Raw genomic sequence first — 17,731 nt, 5'->3', positions numbered from 1 at the left:
CAATGAGGTCAATTGCAGTGCAGTGCAATGAGGTTTATTGCAGTTGATAGTTCTGTTGTCTTACCGTAATCCTTCTTGCAGTATTTTTTCATATTAATCTTCAGATTTCCCTTCACTGGTTTACAGTAGGACTCACAATCTACAAAAACATGGACAACAAACACTGAATCATGCAAAACTGTGACACAATGAAATTTTTTTTAAAAGACACTCAGAATGGTCCATTGGAATTTCAGTGACCGACGTGAGTCAACATATAAGTCACAACTAGAAAGTGCAGATGCACCACCTTCACATAGTTGTAAATTCATCTGGCCATATGTGACATTACCTAGCTAGCTTATGGTCCAGTCCATAGGCCTAGTTGCTATAGTTTGCTTCCAAGCTGGTTAGCATGTAGCTGGCATGGAAATGAGCCTATTAGTCTCATTCACGAGTATTTAATGTATTCTTTTACTATATTTCTTCAATCAAATAAAATCAGACTGCTATCCAAACAGTTATTTTATTAACTAACTTCACGTTGTACTATATTTGTGCATGATTAGCTTGATATTGACAACAACATAGTAGCTACAGGACCAAATGTGCCCATTTCAGAAAACTAATATAAATCTCAAGCACAGCATTAGTCAATCACCAAAATACTGAAGAAATATAGTTGAAAATGAGTAGAAAACAAAACATAACAAAAGCACAATGGTTTCAGGTTTATGTTCTCTTATAAGTGCTAATTTGCACACCAAGTCTATGTTCTCTATTTACTCTATTTATTTTGTCATTACCCATAATGCAATGTATCATTAAATTGTTGGATGAGTTCCAGTTTGGCACCATCCTGTGTGCTTCAGTTAATTTGTGTTATTTGTGTTCTTTCCTTGAGTATTCAAGCAAAAATGTACTGAACAAAAGACACTGACAGTTGCAACGTTCTCTAAGCTTTGGTGGTCTTAGGATAGTCATATTCCTGAAAGATCTTGTCATAGTAGCATAGTAGCATAGCATAGTAGCATAGTAGTTAAATATATGACTCCACATAAAGAGAAACACAAACTCAAACGCTTCCAATGATTTCATATGGACACTCTGTGGTGTTGTGTCAAGTTGCATTATGGGAAGTGACAAAATAGCAAATGCAACTCTTTCAGAACAAATATGCACAAATATGCAAATATGCTCACTAAATGATTTTAAAATCACTATAGAAAAGAATAGAATAGTTCTTTATTGTCCACCGATGTGGAAAATTGTCTTCGGCTCACCAGCACAAAAAAGCCAACACTACGAGGTCTATTAGAAAAGTATCCAAACTTATTATTTTTTTCAAAAACCATATGGATTTGAATCACGTGTGATTGCGTCAGACAAGCTTGAACCCTCGTGCGCATGCGTGAGTTTTTCCACGCCTGTCGGTTGCGTCATTCGCCTGTGAGCAGGCTTTGAGTGAGGAGTGGTCCACCCCCTCATCGGATTTTCATTGTCAGGAAATGGCGGAATGATTTGGGCTTTTTTCCATCAGAAACTGTTAGAGACTGGCAGCTGGAAACCATTAGAAAACTGATCTGGCTTTCGGTGAAAATGTTACGGGCTTGGTAGAGAATAAGGAGTGTTACTGTCGCTTTAAGGACAGCCCCCAGCGGCTGTGGGGCATGCCGTACTCTGAAGCTGCCATCGACAGGCTGAACGACCATTTCATTTCTAAACGGATGGCTGTCTGGATCCGTGACCATCGTGTGCCATTTCTCTGGTTATCACAAGAGCTGGACATCAACCATTTTCTGGCAGATTTCACTTTTAACAAGAGATTTTATCATGGAAAGCCGAGCGGAGGCTTCGCGCGTCACGATGGATTCGCTACTGGAGCGAGACAAAACCACCTCCGTTTTGGTCTCACAGGACGGCTTTGAGATGGCGTTCAGACAGCTGTCGGTGGTTTTTCCCTCGAGTGATTATCCGAGAAATTGTGGATGTGCCTGGACATGCCAGAACATGTCCCGTGAGGCTTCATCACGGCGTTGCTGTGCGCCATGCGGCACCGCCGCGACACGCGAAGCCTCCGCTCCTCTTTCCATGACAAAAACTCCTGTAACAGTGGAATGTGCCGTTCATTTCCAAACTGGACGTTGTGTTTTATCCGGGATGTTGTCTGACTAGCACAGGAATTGTGAAAAGACGTGGACATCAGCACTTTTTCGGCACATTGAGACAGATGTGCGGAGGAATTCCGCGCGTCGCAGCGGTGCCGCATGGCGCACAGCAACACCGTGATGAAGCCTCACAGGACATGTTCTGGCATGTCCAGGCACATCCACAATTTCTCGGATAATCACTTGATGGAAAAACCACCGACAGCTGTCTGAACATCTCAAAGCCATCCTGTGAGACCAAAACAGAGGTGGTTTTGTCTCACTCCAGTAGTGAATCCATCATGAAGCGCGAAGCCTCCGCTCGGCTTTCCATGACAAAATCTCTTGTTAAAAGTGAAATCTGACGGAAAATGCTTGATGTCCAGCTCTTGTGATAACCAGAGAAATGGCACACGATGGTCACGGATCCAGACAGCCATCCGTTTAGAAATGAAATGGTCGTTCAGCCCGTCGATGGCGGCTTCGGAGCACGGCGCGCCCCACAGCCGCTGGGGGCCGTCCTTAAAGCGACAGTAACACTCCTTATTCTCTACCAAGCCCGTAACATTTTCACCGAAAGCCAGATCAATTTTTCTAATGGTTTCCAGCTGCCAGTCTCTAACAGTTTCTGAAAAAATTCTGATGGAAAAAATGCCCAAATCATTCCGCCATTTCCTGGCAATGAAAATCCGACGAGGGGCTGGACCACTCCTCACTCAAAGCCTGCTCACAGGCGAATGACGCAACCGACAGGCGTGGAAAAACTCACGCATGCGCACGAGGGTTCAAGCTTGTCTGACGCAATCACACGTGATTCAAATCCATATGGTTTTTGAAAAAAATAATAAGGTCGGATACTTTTCTAATAGACCTCGTAAAATACAAACATAGTCATACAAACACACAAATAAAACAAAAGATAATATACATAAAATACATAAAAGTAAAAGAAGAAGCAAAGTAAGGCCTAGTAAAATAAATAAAACGTAAAATAAGCTCTAATAAAATCAAATAAAACAGAAGTAAAGCAGTTCAGGTTTTATTTGTGGAGTGGTCACTTTTTTGAGTTCATTATGGCGACGGCATTTGGTATAAAAGATTTTTTAAAAGAACCTTTGGCCAGAGGAGCTCTTATTATAAAGGAGCTATTATTTAAAGATAATATGAGTGAAGCGTTGCACAAGCAGTGCGAGCTCGCTCATGGTACACAAAGTCCCAAAAAGGAAGTGGCAAATTTTAAGTCCAGAGTGAAACTGGAAATGTCAAATGTTGAACATTCCCGGAGCTACAGCAGATATTAACCTGTTTTTCATTATGCTGTTTTTGCACTGCTATGTTTATCCTCTATAAAATTTTTGTGTAACTTTGTTTGTCTCAATTTTTTTAAAAAAGACAATGAAATTATTTTTTTTTTAAAAAGAGGGAGAAAGATGAGAGGAGATCTCACGGGAATTCAGTACATAGTCGATACTGAAACAGGAAATGCTAAATGTTGAGTTGACATTGAATCCAGGAACGCTAAAGTGAGAGGCAGCGCGCACCTTGACAGCTCATGAGGTCAGTCAGTGACTATTTAGTGTGTAAATTGCATGAATGTTATTAGCCATGCTCATGCTGCCCAGACACATTTACTGAAAATAAAATCTGAAGGACCTAAAGGACATGGTGACATGCTGAAGACCTTCGCTTGTTCATCTCCGTGACATATACATATAAAAAATAATATCAGCTAAATGGCCCAATGGCCTTTGGGGGTCACTGTACAAGCATTTCTAGTAATACAGTTACCGATTTTTGGATAAAAAAGTTGTGTTTTTTTCTTTAAATGTAACTTTTCATGTTGCTGATGACATCAAATCAACATCGTTAATACAAGCATTAGAATTTTAAATATATTCTCCAATATGATTGAAATGCTTCAAAACAAAGTGGTGTTACATGACGTGATGTTAGGCTTCATTCCTGTTTGTGCGCTAAAATACGTCTAACAAATTGCACATGAAGGTGCTGCAACAATCGGTTCTGGAAGAGATGTGAAACATACCAGAAGAGTAAAAGTGTTTGCTCTGACATGTTTTTTGGCGCCTTGAGAAAAGACAGAGCGCATTGGAAGCCTGGTCGCAGTTGGGCGGATGAGAATAGGCCTTGGCTGCAAACAGTGATGACTTAGACCACACACACCGGCCAGATGACCTCCGCTGACCATTCATAGGTGGAGCTTCCAGTGATGAGATGTAGCAATTTTGATGGTGACAGCTGAAGTGGATATTTTGGATGATAAGTCAATAGTCGATTTCCTCTTGACTGCCCTCTTGGACCGGTCTCACTTTTGGTTTGGATGTAGTGTGTTTTATAAGCATAATTTTTAGGCTGTAGTTCACAGAATTACACAGATTTATCCAGATGTGTGGACGCATTACACTTAACACAAAACAAAAAGGACATGCTACATTTTTCATTCTAATGTAGCATATCAACTGCAAATTTTAAAAGTATAGCTTTTTTTTGCACCATTACTTTAATTTATGACTAAGAGGTCCTACACATGACTTACTGTCATGTACAGCTGGTGGACTGGGACAATGTAGAATCTGATCCAAGGACATAAATAGACACTGTGAACCCAGGTCTACATATTGGATGCCAAACTCCTTATCCCACTGAGCTACCTACTCTGCTTTTATGACTAGAAATGAATAGATATTATGGTATTATATTCCATACATTTTATGGATTTTCTGTCCATATTTTTTATTTTTTGGAGTAGAAAATTTGTCCAAAACATATTAATGTTGAATGAGAACATGCACAGCGTATTTCAGCAAGACCCGTCGTTATGGCGACATACTGGCGCCAAGGGGCTCTAACAAAGCCTCACATTTTGACGCCTCTGGTTGAGAACGCATTGGTGCAACGTCTGCTACTGAAGCCGCTGCTAATGAAGAAGGCGACGCTGCCGATCATTAGCAAGGCTCTAATGTGGACGGATTTAACTGGTTTTAATGAACCGGAACGTTTTGGATCCAGTTGTTTCAATTGCGAAACCTCAAATGGCAGAAGGTTAGAAAGCAATAATGAACGCTGATGAACTGGAAATCCAGAGTAAGGCGTTAAGGTTATTTTCCTTCACGATTCTTGTCAGGCTTTGAGCAAACATGAAACGCTGACCATGAATTTTGCTTTGAATGTCGGGGCATGAAAGTGAAAAACCACATGCTTGTAAGTGAACTAGTATCTGCGGCGGAGCCTCACACTGCCGACAAAAGAAAAACCATTCAGTTGTGCTGCTCTCCAAAGAAAACTGAATGAACGTGTGTGTTTTTTAATGGTTGAAACATAGAGAAATGACATTTTCGGGGTTGTATGACAGTACGGATATTGCATCGGCTTTTTTTTTTTTTTTTTTGGTGGGGAGGATGGAGGGAGCAATGGAAGGAGAGCAGGCAGAGGAAGGAACAAGGGACCAAGGAGCCCATAAAAATGTCCAGGAGGCCTGGCTGTATATCAGAGTGCTGGAGTTTTTATTAGCCAGAGAGAGAAGGGAAAAGTAGAGAGAGAGAGAGAGAAAGAGAGAGGATGACGGTGGAAGTGGAGGCTCGGAGGTTTGTGTGTGAATGGATTTATGCATTTGTGTACGCACTACTGTACACACGCATCATTCACTTGAAATAAATGTGAAAACGCAACGCTTGCTAAAAGTCTTCATCATTGCAAGTGAGCGTGTGGTTCCCCTGGAGATCATTATCATATAAGTGTGCCCACAACTGTGACAGGCCTGTATTTGTTTGAGCGCTGTATGGATTTCATTAGATCCCCGCCGCTGTGTGGGAGTGTGCGGTATACAGTGGCTGGCACAGAGGTATCAGTGGTGAAACGCTGGCTCTGGGACAATGTTTGGTTTCCCATGAAGAGACACTTACTGCTGGCTATTCACCTGGAAAACCTCCCGCTGAGTCGCCCACTGACCCAGAAGACCAACCTACTGAAAACAAGCACAATTGCCTCCAGGGTTCTCCATGCCCTCGTTCTCCCAAACTCCTTTCACTGTGCCGTGACAAGGACAAATTGCATCCAACGCCCCTAACACAAAAAACGCTTTGGGTCTTTAGGTTTCTAATGGTGAAGCTCGCTGTATGGTAGTTTAGGTCTGATAGTCCCCGAGAGGAACTGGCGATCAACAACTCTTAAAAAGTGCAACATTTTCCCAGGGCAGTAGAAAATACAAAAGGGGAATGGGTTCTGCAGGTTTCGAATTTTTTCAAAGGAGGTTCTAGCAGTGTGACAAGAAGGGAAGAAGTTATTTGAGGAAAAAAAAAAAAGCCCTGTTGCATCTCAAAATCAGGTAGATGGAGATTGCTTAACAACAAAGATATCCATCCACGTAGTACTAAGAGTAGAGAAAAAGGTGTCTGACTGGGAATGTAAATGCATCTGTGGCACTTTACACCTGTCAAACAGTGCCGCGCCCACACGCCATGATGCACAATCACCCACACAACAAGCAATGATGCACTCAAACAGTATTATGAATGGAACCATGGTTTTCCGATATTAGTGGGGCGGCATAACACAACAATTGTTCATTTTGTGATAGAAGCATGGAATTTGGCGCACATATTCTAAATTAACAAATGCTTATTTTCAGATATGGAGCCATCCTGGAGCTGACCTCTAATGAGCTACAGGGGCCAATAAAGAATTGCACAGGGGTCAAAATTTAACAATGCTCTAATCATGTTATAAACTATACCACATTATTTGTCTGATCATAAGGATTCCAAAAAGGTATAGTTTGGACTATCTATAACTGAATGTTCTGGAGTTATGGAGTACAAACGGCAAAAATGGTGACAAAGATCAGTTACAGTTTGTACAAGTTTCTCCAATTTTGGTAAAACATGATGCAAATTATTGGTTGAAATCAAAGGATTAATACATGGAATAGTTTTACTGTGTTGAATGCTTGGTCTCCAAAGTAAAGGTCAAACAAGGTCGATGTCCATTGGATTCTATGACATATCAATCAATCAATCAATCAATCAATCAATTTTTTTATATAGCGCCAAATCACAACAAACAGTTGCCCCAAGGCGCTTTATATTGTAAGGCAAGGCCATACAATAATTATGTAAAACCCCAACGGTCAAAACGACCCCCTGTGAGCAAGCACTTGGCTACAGTGGGAAGGAAAAACTCCCTTTTAACAGGAAGAAACCTCCAGCAGAACCAGGCTCAGGGAGGGGCAGCCTTCTGCTGAGACTGGTTGGGGCTGAGGGAAAGAACCAGGAAAAAGACATGCTGTGGAGGGGAGCAGAGATCGATCACTAATGATTAAATGCAGAGTGGTGCATACAGAGCAAAAAGAGAAAGAAACAGTGCAACATGGGAACCCCCCAGCAGTCTACGTCTATAGCAGCATAACTAAGGGATGGTTCAGGGTCACCTGATCCAGCCCTAACTATAAGCTTTAGCAAAAAGGAAAGTTTTAAGCCTAATCTTAAAAGTAGAGAGGGTGTCTGTCTTCCTGATCTGAATTGGGAGCTGGTTCCACAGGAGAGGAGCCTGAAAGCTGAAGGCTCTGCCTCCCATTCTACTCTTACAAACCCTAGGAACTACAAGTAAGCCTGCAGTCTGAGAGCGAAGCGCTCTATTGGGGTGATATGGTACTACGAGGTCCCTAAGATAAGATGGGACCTGATTATTCAAAACCTTATAAGTAAGAAGAAGAATTTTAAATTCTATTCTAGAATTAACAGGAAGCCAATGAAGAGAGGCCAATATGGGTGAGATATGCTCTCTCCTTCTAGTCCCCGTCAGTACTCTAGCTGCAGCATTTTGAATTAACTGAAGGCTTTTTAGGGAACTTTTAGGACAACCTGATAATAATGAATTACAATAGTCCAGCCTAGAGGAAATAAATGCATGAATTAGTTTTTCAGCATCACTCTGAGACAAGACCTTTCTGATTTTAGAGATATTGCGTAAATGCAAAAAAATGACATATGACATATGTTACGCAGTAACATGATAACTAAGCATGACAGATGGTGCAAACTATTCCTTTTTAAAATGCTCACCCAATAATTTGCATAATTTTTTACCAAAATTGAAGCAACTTTAACTTTTGACCTCTGTACAAACCGAAACTGACCTTTGTCACCATTTTTGTTGTTTTTACCTCATAACTCCATGGAATTCAGTCATAGATAGTCCAAACTATACCTTTTTGGAATCATTATGGTCAGTCAAATAATGTGGTATAGTTTTCAACATGATTGGAGCATTTAAAATTTGACCCCTGTGTAATTCTTTAATGACCCCTGTAGCTCATTAGAGGTCACCTCCAGGATGTCTCCATATTTGAAAATAAACATTAGTTAATTTAGAATATGTGTGCCAGTTTCCATGCTTTTATCACAAAATGAAGAATTTTTATGGAAATTTTAGCTAAGCTACACCACTACATTTAAACCACTGCTCAAATACAATTGCAAGTGCAAGCACTTGCTGATACCTCCACTAGCAGCGCACCTGCCACTGTTTGGGACATGGGCACTTTAAATATCACATAACCACATTCAAGGGATTAACCTTGTCTGTACAAAATGCAAAGAGGCATATCCATGGAGGGTGAAGTACGTTTTGACTGATATGTCTCCATAATGATGTGGTAATAATCCTGTATGCGGTGGTTTCTATTTGCTAAACTGAGTGGCAAAAAGGACACATCACTTGGAATTTCCTTTAATCTGACATCACTGGGTAGTTTTGCTGCATTATAAAGTTGAGGTTAATATGTTCAAAGCTGGCTACATTTACTGTCCTCCCCCATGTGCTATACCCCAACCCTAACCGTTTCCAAACATGTGCAGACACTTGACCACTTTCTCCCTTTTGGCCTGATTCCATCCTTTGTTGCACCTGCCTTCACTGTGCAAGGTGTGCTCCTCTGTGCCCAGTACACCACACTGCTAAATCATCCATTTCAGAGTATTTCCCTGGACTGATGTGGAAGTGCACATTACCCATTTCCTATACTGATGCCATAACCTCTGACAAAATGTCACAAATAGATAATCCAGACTGAGAATGTGCTGAAGAGAATTGTTACATGCCCTGTCAGTTTCTTCTCTATTATAATAGCCAACTGGCTTCTGGGTACATGCGTGTGTATGGCTTCAATCACAGTAAAATCAGCGAGAGCTGACATTTGCCATTTTGTATGATTATGTATTTTGGACCAAGGATGAAAGCTGCGAAAACAGAAAGTTGATAGGACAAATATTTTTTGAGAATTTAGCGATTTTAGCAAACCAGTAAACAATGGACATTGTGCTGCAATGCACCATGGGAGTTCTGGGATTTGAGGTTTTAAAAGTTGTAATTGTGTTTCATGTTAGTTTATCAGTGTTGGTAGTGTTACTGATTCATTGTGTTTTTCTTGTTCAGTTGGTTTAGGCAGTTTAGTTAAATGTTATGTTGCTGTTATCATGAGTGTCTTAAGTGTCATGTTGGGACCAGAAGTGAATGTGTAGTTGTTTTAATGTCTTCTGCCACCATCTCTGTTTGTCAAATTAAGAGCACCTGCTTACAGATTGCAGAAAAGACAAAAAGCTGTGCGTGTATGCGTTTGTGCAACTTCGACCACGCACAAACTATGCCTATGTATTTTGGGTCAAGGATGAATGGCGCCAAAATGGAATGTTGATAGGATTAATACAAGTATTTTTAAACATGCTACATATATTAGCTAACAACACTGAACAATGGACATTGATATTTACATTCTGGACACACATGCCAATCCAGCAGGGGGCAGTAAATCATCTATATATATTAAAAGCGTGAGTGCGTGTCTGTGTGCGTGTTTTTTATTTAGCAAGTTCAATGTATGTAAGTACATACTATAATTATAAATACGTTAAATAAATTAATAAATAAATTAAATGACAAAATAGAAGTAAAAATAAAATAATAATACTGATAATGATAATAATAATAACAACAACAACAACAATAATAATAATAATAATAATAATAATAATGTGCATATGATAACAAGAACCAAAATAATTTATAAATACATTAAAACAGTAAATTAACATTTAAACAAATGATGTAATTAACAGGAAATAAAAGGGTTGAGTTCTTCTTCAAAAAACTGTTGAGGTCTAAGGTTCTAAAAACATTCTGGATTCACACACCATGCCAAATCATGATAGAAACTTTGGACAATTTATTACCACCCTTGAAAAATGTCAGCTACCTATTTTATAAACACTACCCAATCTAGAGTCCATGGATCCCCATGGGCAACATGCTCATCAAATTTAATGCCACATTTCTTACCTTTAAGGATTCTAAATTATGTTTTTGGACTTTGTGATTGGATGAAACACGTTCCATTTCTTCAAACTGTATTTAACCACTTGGAGTTATGAAGGCAAAAGTGCATTTTACCTTGTAATTACTGGGCTAATTCAGCTAAATAAATAATTCTACAAACTCTGAACATTGTACTAAAGTAGGTGCAGAGTGCAGGGTATGATTAGCAGACCAGTGTTGATATATGCCATAAACGTACTAATGAGTTGATATTTCCATATCAACGCGGCACTTTAAATCCAATAGCAGCAAAACGAGAAATAAAGGTATTCTAATTGACCAGAGCCTAAACTGGAACGCTACACAAGAGGAAGAAAAAAAATTACTCCCTCAGTCGACTGCCAATGTTCTTTTCATGCCTCAAAACTCTCCACTTCAACATATCTTGCAGCCGCAGTGTAACTAATCACCTCTGCTGCCTATCTGCTAGCCTTGGCTTTAAGGTAGCGCGACGCCTCACTAACTTGAGGCTAGCGGTAGGGAAACCACGCCAAGGACACAGGTTTTCAAGACAATGGAAACATTCTGCTGGCCCCAGAGCACTCGTTCTTTTTGCAGAACATCAAAAGAGGAGACCCACCCTCCATTAATATTTATTCCACACCTTAAAAGTCAAGTCCAAAAATATTAAAAGATATGTTTTTGTTCCTCTCATAAAGCAGTGGTGCAGAGAGCATATACTAACCTGCTGGTTCCTCTGTGCTGCTCACCACAGCTGTGGGGCTGACCACTGGGATTTCTGCAAGAAGTACAAATTTTATTGGTTAACTGCATATCCACACTTTTCACGTATGGTGAATTGATTTAGTATCTGGGCAAACAGCGGCGTATGACTGAAAACAGGATTGTCTTTAAAGCTGTACGGTCTTTGGGTTTTTAAAGATTTTAAGTCCTAAAAAAAAATTCTTTGGCACAACTATAATTTTATTCCTTAGCATTTAAATAAGGCATTCATAATGTTATATTGTCCATATAATTAAAATTCGTGCTGTCTGGAAACAGTTCAGAATTTTGACCCCTGATGGGTAGAAATTCAAGCAATGATATGCAACGACCTACATTTAGTAGTGACATCAGTGATCATGTGGGGATTCCCCCGAGCTTCACAAGGTTGCTAGGAAGGACACTGTGACTGCTAATCGGCGTAACAAAAGGCACCGTGACATCAGCTGGCTGCTTACTCGAACAAAGTAAGTCAAGATGCTGGAAAACACTTAGAAACAGTTTATTTCTGTATAAATGTACACTCAACAAAAATATAAACGCAACACTTTTGGTTTTGCTCCCATTTTGTATGAGATGAACTCAAAGATCTAAAACGTTTTCCACATACACAATATCACCATTTCCCTCAAATATTGTTCACAAACCAGTCTAAAGCTGTGATAGTAAGCACTTCTCCTTTGCTGAGATAATCCATCCCACCTCACAGGTGTGCCATATCAAGATGCTGATTAGACACCATGATTAGTGCACAGTTGTGCCTTAGACTGTCCACAATAAAAGGCCACTCTGAAAGGTGCAGTTTTGTTTTATTGGGGGGGATACCAGTCAGTATCTGGTGTGACCACCATTTGCCTCATGCAGTGCAACACATCTCCTTCGCATAGAGTTGATCAGGTTGTCAATTGTGGCCTGTGGAATGTTGGTCCACTCCTCTTCAATGGCTGTGTGAAGTTGCTGGATATTGGCAGGAACTGGTACACGCTGTCGTATGTTTGGGATCCAGAGCATCCCAAACATGCTCAATGGGTGACATGTCCGGTGAGTATGCCGGCCATGCAAGAACTGGGACATTTTCAGCTTCCAAGAATTGTGTACAGATCCTTGCAACATGGGGCCGTGCATTATCCTGCTGCAACATGAGGTGATGTTCTTGGATGTATGGCACAACAATGGGCCTCAGGATCTCGTCACGGTATCTCTGTACATTCAAAATGCCATCAATAAAATGCACCTGTGTTCTTCGTCCATAACAGACGCCTGCCCATACCATAACCCCACCACCACCATGGGCCACTCGATCCACAACATTGACATCAGAAAACTGCTCACCCACACGACGCCACACACGCTGTCTGCCATCTGCCCTGAACAGTGTGAACCGGGATTCATCCGTGAAGAGAACACCTCTCCAACGTGCCAAACGCCAGCAAATGTGAGCATTTGCCCACTCAAGTCGGTTACGACGACGAACTGGAGTCAGGTCGAGATCCCGATGAGGACGTCGAGCATGCAGATGAGCTTCCCTGAGATGGTTTCTGACAGTTTGTGCAGAAATTCTTTGGTTATGCAAACCGATTGTTTCAGCAGCTGTCCGAGTGGCTGGTCTCAGACGATCTTGGAGGTGAACATGCTGGATGTGGAGGTCCTGGGCTGGTGTGGTTACACGTGGTCTGCGGTTGTGAGGCTGGTTGGATGTACTGCCAAATTCTCTGAAACGCCTTTGGAGACGGCTTATGGTAGAGAAATGAACATTCAATACACGAGCAACAGCTCTGGTTGACATTCCTGCTGTCAGCATGCCAATTGCACGCTCCCTCAAATCTTGCGACATCTGTGGCATTGTGCTGTGTGATAAAACTGCACCTTTCAGAGTGGCCTTTTATTGTGGGCAGTCTAAGGCACACCTGTGCACTAATCATGGTGTCTAATCAGCATCTTGATATGGCACACCTGTGAGGTGGGATGGATTATCTCAGCAAAGGAGAAGTGCTCACTATCACAGATTTAGACTGGTTTGTGAACAATATTTGAGGGAAATGGTGATACTGTGTATGTGGAAAAAGTTTTAGATCTTTGAGTTCATCTCATACAAAATGGGAGCAAAACCAAAAGTGTTGCGTTTATATTTTTGTTGAGTATAATATGTTTCCTATATATGTTGCAAATGTTAGCAAGAAATAAGCACTACTAAATCTAAAAATGATGTTTTTGTAACCGGATAACACCTCCAAAGTGATTTACAAGACATGTGCACAATGTGCACTCCCCGGGAACATGCATGAAGCAAGTGGGTCAGGTCAAAGGTATTCTCAAAATCTCATGCATGTACTCGGGTGCTTCTGTTGGATGTTGGTGTTAGAAGGAAAAGACAATATTCACTATGGAAATATTCCCAGATAAATATGTTCTTTTTATTAAAAACCTGTTACAAATGCTTGAATTTTGGAAGAAACTAAATTCGTAAGTTTTGTGAAATTTGAAAGGCCATACAGCTTTAATGCAAAACTTATTACAAGACAGAACTGAAATGGTAGATAAGGGTCACCAACAGAAAGGTCAATGAAGGAAAATACTTCCGTTGATGTATTACGTTGTACATAGACCATTGTGCAAGTGCAAGAAAAGAAGTTGGAGTGGGTTAAATCAGAGGTCCAGAAACTCTGGTGAGGCCATGTTGCAGTTTGTTCTGCTCTGCAAAAGCCGAGGATTAAGCAAAATGTTTGCATCTTATAGCCAGTAATTATCTAAGATTCTGTTGGATAATAAGTCTTAGACACAGTAATGTCCTACTCCTGTGTGTGACCATACTGCCACGGTATTTTATGAATGAAATACCATCTAATGTATTCATCAAGTCGTTCTGCTAATACTGATATTTGCTAACCTGGCAGATGTTGCCAACAATGACGAGCTACATCTTGCTATAACCCAAGCAGCAAAGACACTCATGTTACTTCAGCAGCATCTGTCCTCTTCTAGAAGGTTTCTTTTTTGGACAGCGTATTTATGTAGCTCTCCATACTCCAAAATCTTGGAGGCACACAGTTTGTTACCTGCACCAAGGAAGCAACATTTTTACTAGTGTTTGTCCATTTGTCTGTTTGCTTGTCAGCAGAATAACAGAAAGGAACAAAATTAATGAAGGATTTCAATGAAGCTTGGTGAGCACAAAGATAAATGTTCCAGGAAATCAGCAATTCAGTATTAGAGGTAATCTGGAATATATTCCAAGACTGACATCCAAAAAAATGTTTGACACATTCGGGGTTTTCACGTATCCCATAATCCCTTGCATGCCAGAGAGTCGTGTCATCCACACGATGACAATTGTAAATGAATATTATACTACAAAAATGGAATTTTTTATGCTTTTCATCACGTTAATAAGAGACTGCATGCATGATACCCTGCTAAAACAATTATAACAAATAGTCCGTGTCTGCTATATTTAATCTGCGTGGAATTTAATAAGCGCAAACCGAATTTCAGACATATTATATATATTAGTCTGGAACAAAGAGGACAAACAGTGTTGTAAAGAACAATAATCAAGACGTTAAAGAGCAAACTTCACTTTCCTCCAGAACGACATGATCAGGAAGCGAGTGTAGCTCACAGCAGCTCCCACTGAAAATAATGGAGAGACAGACTGTGATTCTCACGTTTACATAAAACAAACGCAATAACGTGTACAAACCCAGAGAATATATTCACGAGAGTTTTAGGCACAATATAAAAATAGTTTTATGTTGCGATGTTAATTGTGTTGTCCGTGTGCAGCGGTTAAAGTGAAGCGTGATCAGAGCGTCTCAATGCAGTTCTCAATGTTACTGAGATCTCGCAGCGCAGCAACCATCAGTGGACTGATTAGCTTTCGCTAAATTTAGTTCCGCTAACTTTCAAGCCACTAACATTTTTTTTTTTTTTTTTTTTTTGCTGGTATAGTGAGTAAATTTTAATGGTCAAAAACATTTGTAAGCCCTAAAATCATACATGTTAGTTCCTGTTTATGAACGCACAGAGCTAGGTAACACTTGCTGTTCACAGGTCAAAGCACGCAAGCGCTGGTAAGAAGACAAGAAGTTACACTGTGGACAAAAATGGTATGCAAGCAGCTCAAAAGTCAGTATTTTTATTTGTTTATTTTTGTACATTTGTTTTGTGTTTGTAAATGCAACATGAGTGAGCCACAGCTCCGTTAACAGTTTATAAATATAGAATATAGAGATAAACTGTGACTTCTAATACTGTGATTTACTGCTTTTGATAAAGATGATGACAGTGTTTTGGGTTTCATTTTTTGTGTGTTCATTTTGTGTTTGTGATCGCCTTTGAATTTACCCAGCAGCCCCTGCGGCAATTAAACTTAAAACGGGCTGATCGGCAGCTGACAGTGTACCGAGTCAATACTAAAAGTTAGCAGTTAGCGATAATTTCCGCTAAATTTTTTAGTGGCTTAGCATTATAAAAGTTAACTTTTCAGTTAGTGGTTTAATGGTTATCAAAGCTAACTTTACGGTTAGCTGTGCCCACCACTGGGTTACCTCAGGAACCTGGAGTTACCTCAGGTGTGACGTCAATCCTAGTCTCGATTTATGACATCCAAGGTGACTCTACTTTTAGCCAAATATGAGGAGATCTTGAGAAATATGCACCATCTGCATAGCAACCCAAGGAATGCAAAAAGTAAATACAGTTGGTGTCCCTTTTATGTTTTGTAGATGCCCCACTATTGATGCCTTTACAAATCTTATGCGTAATCACATTCTTGCTGGGGAGGCAGAGATTTCGTTGTCAGTGTAAACAAGCGTTTGTGGGTGGTGGGGTGGACAAGCAACTTGTTTGCAACATTGCATCGTTATGGAGGTGAGTTCAACTAAAATATGTATTTAGGTGTTTAAGATAATCGTGAGTCTTTAATGTGAGTTTTATATAAAAAACAAAAACGTGTGTTGTTGTTAGGGTTGTGTGTCGGGAACCGGTTCTTTTTTGGTATCCTTAAGAAATGAGTCGATCCATCGACATCAGTAGCATTTTTGCTTAACAATTCCCTTATTGGTCCTTCAGAGTGCCCGTTGTTTTTGGGGGTGTTTGTCAGGAAAATGATCATTTCTCTACATTGATTACAGACCCTACAGCCGGTCTGTATAATCAACCATTTCTGCAGCGCGGCTTTGCTTTGAACCTTGAACCAATGAAGCAGTGTTTCGATCTTCGATCTGATGCTTCATTGGTTCATGGTTTTATTTCGCTTTATCTTAATTTTTCCCCGCTAAACCCTAAAGAGCATATGTCTGTAAGTAATATTTACCTTTTTATGTTAAACCTGTTGTGTGGGCCGCTGAAGAGGAGGTACTGCTGGCCCACTACCACCAGAGGGCGCCCTGCTTGGAGTGCGGGCTCCAAGCACAAGAGGGCGCCAGACCCAGAGGAGGTGACAGCTGTCACTCATTACTCCAGCTGTCACTCATCTACACCACCATATAAGCCGGACTGCAACTCCACCTCCCCGCTGAGAAATCGACTACCAGTACTAAGGTAATTTCTCTGCTGACTGACACATTGTGTAACCAACTGAACTTCTGTTGCAGCCGTTTTCCTGAAGTGTTTCCTTGTCTGGAGGATTGGCGTTTTGGTGTGACAGTGACGGCTTCACCTCGCACCCCGTCCCAGACAAGTGGTTGATCAGGAGCTGCACGAGTGTGTGTGATTTGGAGGTGGAGGTGCTCCCTCCTAACGGTGTCTGGACTGTTAATTACTGAGTGTGCGGACTCACACTCACACATTATCTTTCTGTTTTCTGCCAGCAGTACCAGGGTCGACAGCCGAAGACAGAGGCCACCTGGGGACTCGGGACTTGGCGGCTCCGGTGTTCTTCAGGCCGTTGGTGGTGGAGGCCGTGTGGGACGCGGCTTCTCTCTCGTCGGGCGTCTTCTATCTTCGAGCCTGCCCACACGTCACCTGGTGTTTATTGACTGTGAACATTAAGACACGTTTCGTTGTGTAATATCACAACATTAAATTGTTACCTTTTGGCTTACTCATTGTCCGTTCATTTGCGCCCCCTGTTGTGGGTCCGTGCTACGACACCTTCCCAACAGGATTTCTCGGCCATCGTCATGGACTCCGAGGGGCGTCAACTCCAGCTTGAACGGCCAATGGAAGAGTCAGGAGCGCAGGCGTCAGCGGGAGGCGGGTTGAGTGAGCTGCAGCAGATCTTAACTGCCTTCAAGGCCCGGTTAGTATTTGTGACCGAGCAGAGTGTCCTCCTTAATCGGAGGGTGGAGGCTCTCACCGCCAGGGTGGAAGCGCGCGATCAGGGCGCTGCTGCAGCCACTCCTCTGGCTGGTCCTGGGCCCGTATTAGACGTTCCACTGGTCGTTCAACGAACCCCCCCACCGTCCCCTGAAGCATACATAAGCCCTCCGGAACCGTACGGGGGCTGTGTCGAGACGTGCGCGGACTTCCTCATGCAGTGTTCGCTCGTCTTTTCA

At 41.3% G+C, this 17,731-nt stretch overlaps 1 protein-coding gene across 1 annotated transcript in view; it reads right to left on the bottom strand.

Moving 5' to 3' along the window:
- The window catches only part of ntn2 (netrin 2), a 99,070-nt gene that overhangs the window by 2,586 nt on the left and 78,753 nt on the right, over window positions 1–17,731 (bottom strand). Inside the window, exons 5-6 of the mRNA XM_034194336.1 lie at window positions 11,197–11,250; window positions 65–139 (exon numbers count right to left, since the gene is read on the bottom strand). Of these exons, the coding sequence (XP_034050227.1) occupies window positions 65–139; window positions 11,197–11,250 (129 nt within the window). The remainder of the gene's footprint in view (window positions 1–64; window positions 140–11,196; window positions 11,251–17,731) is intronic.

The sequence above is a fragment of the Thalassophryne amazonica genome, chromosome 18 (assembly GCF_902500255.1).
Source record: "Thalassophryne amazonica chromosome 18, fThaAma1.1, whole genome shotgun sequence".
In the NCBI taxonomy this organism is placed as follows: domain Eukaryota; kingdom Metazoa; phylum Chordata; class Actinopteri; order Batrachoidiformes; family Batrachoididae; genus Thalassophryne; species Thalassophryne amazonica.
The sequence above is the reverse complement of the archived record's forward strand: the minus strand, read 5'-3'. Positions and strand labels throughout refer to the sequence as shown.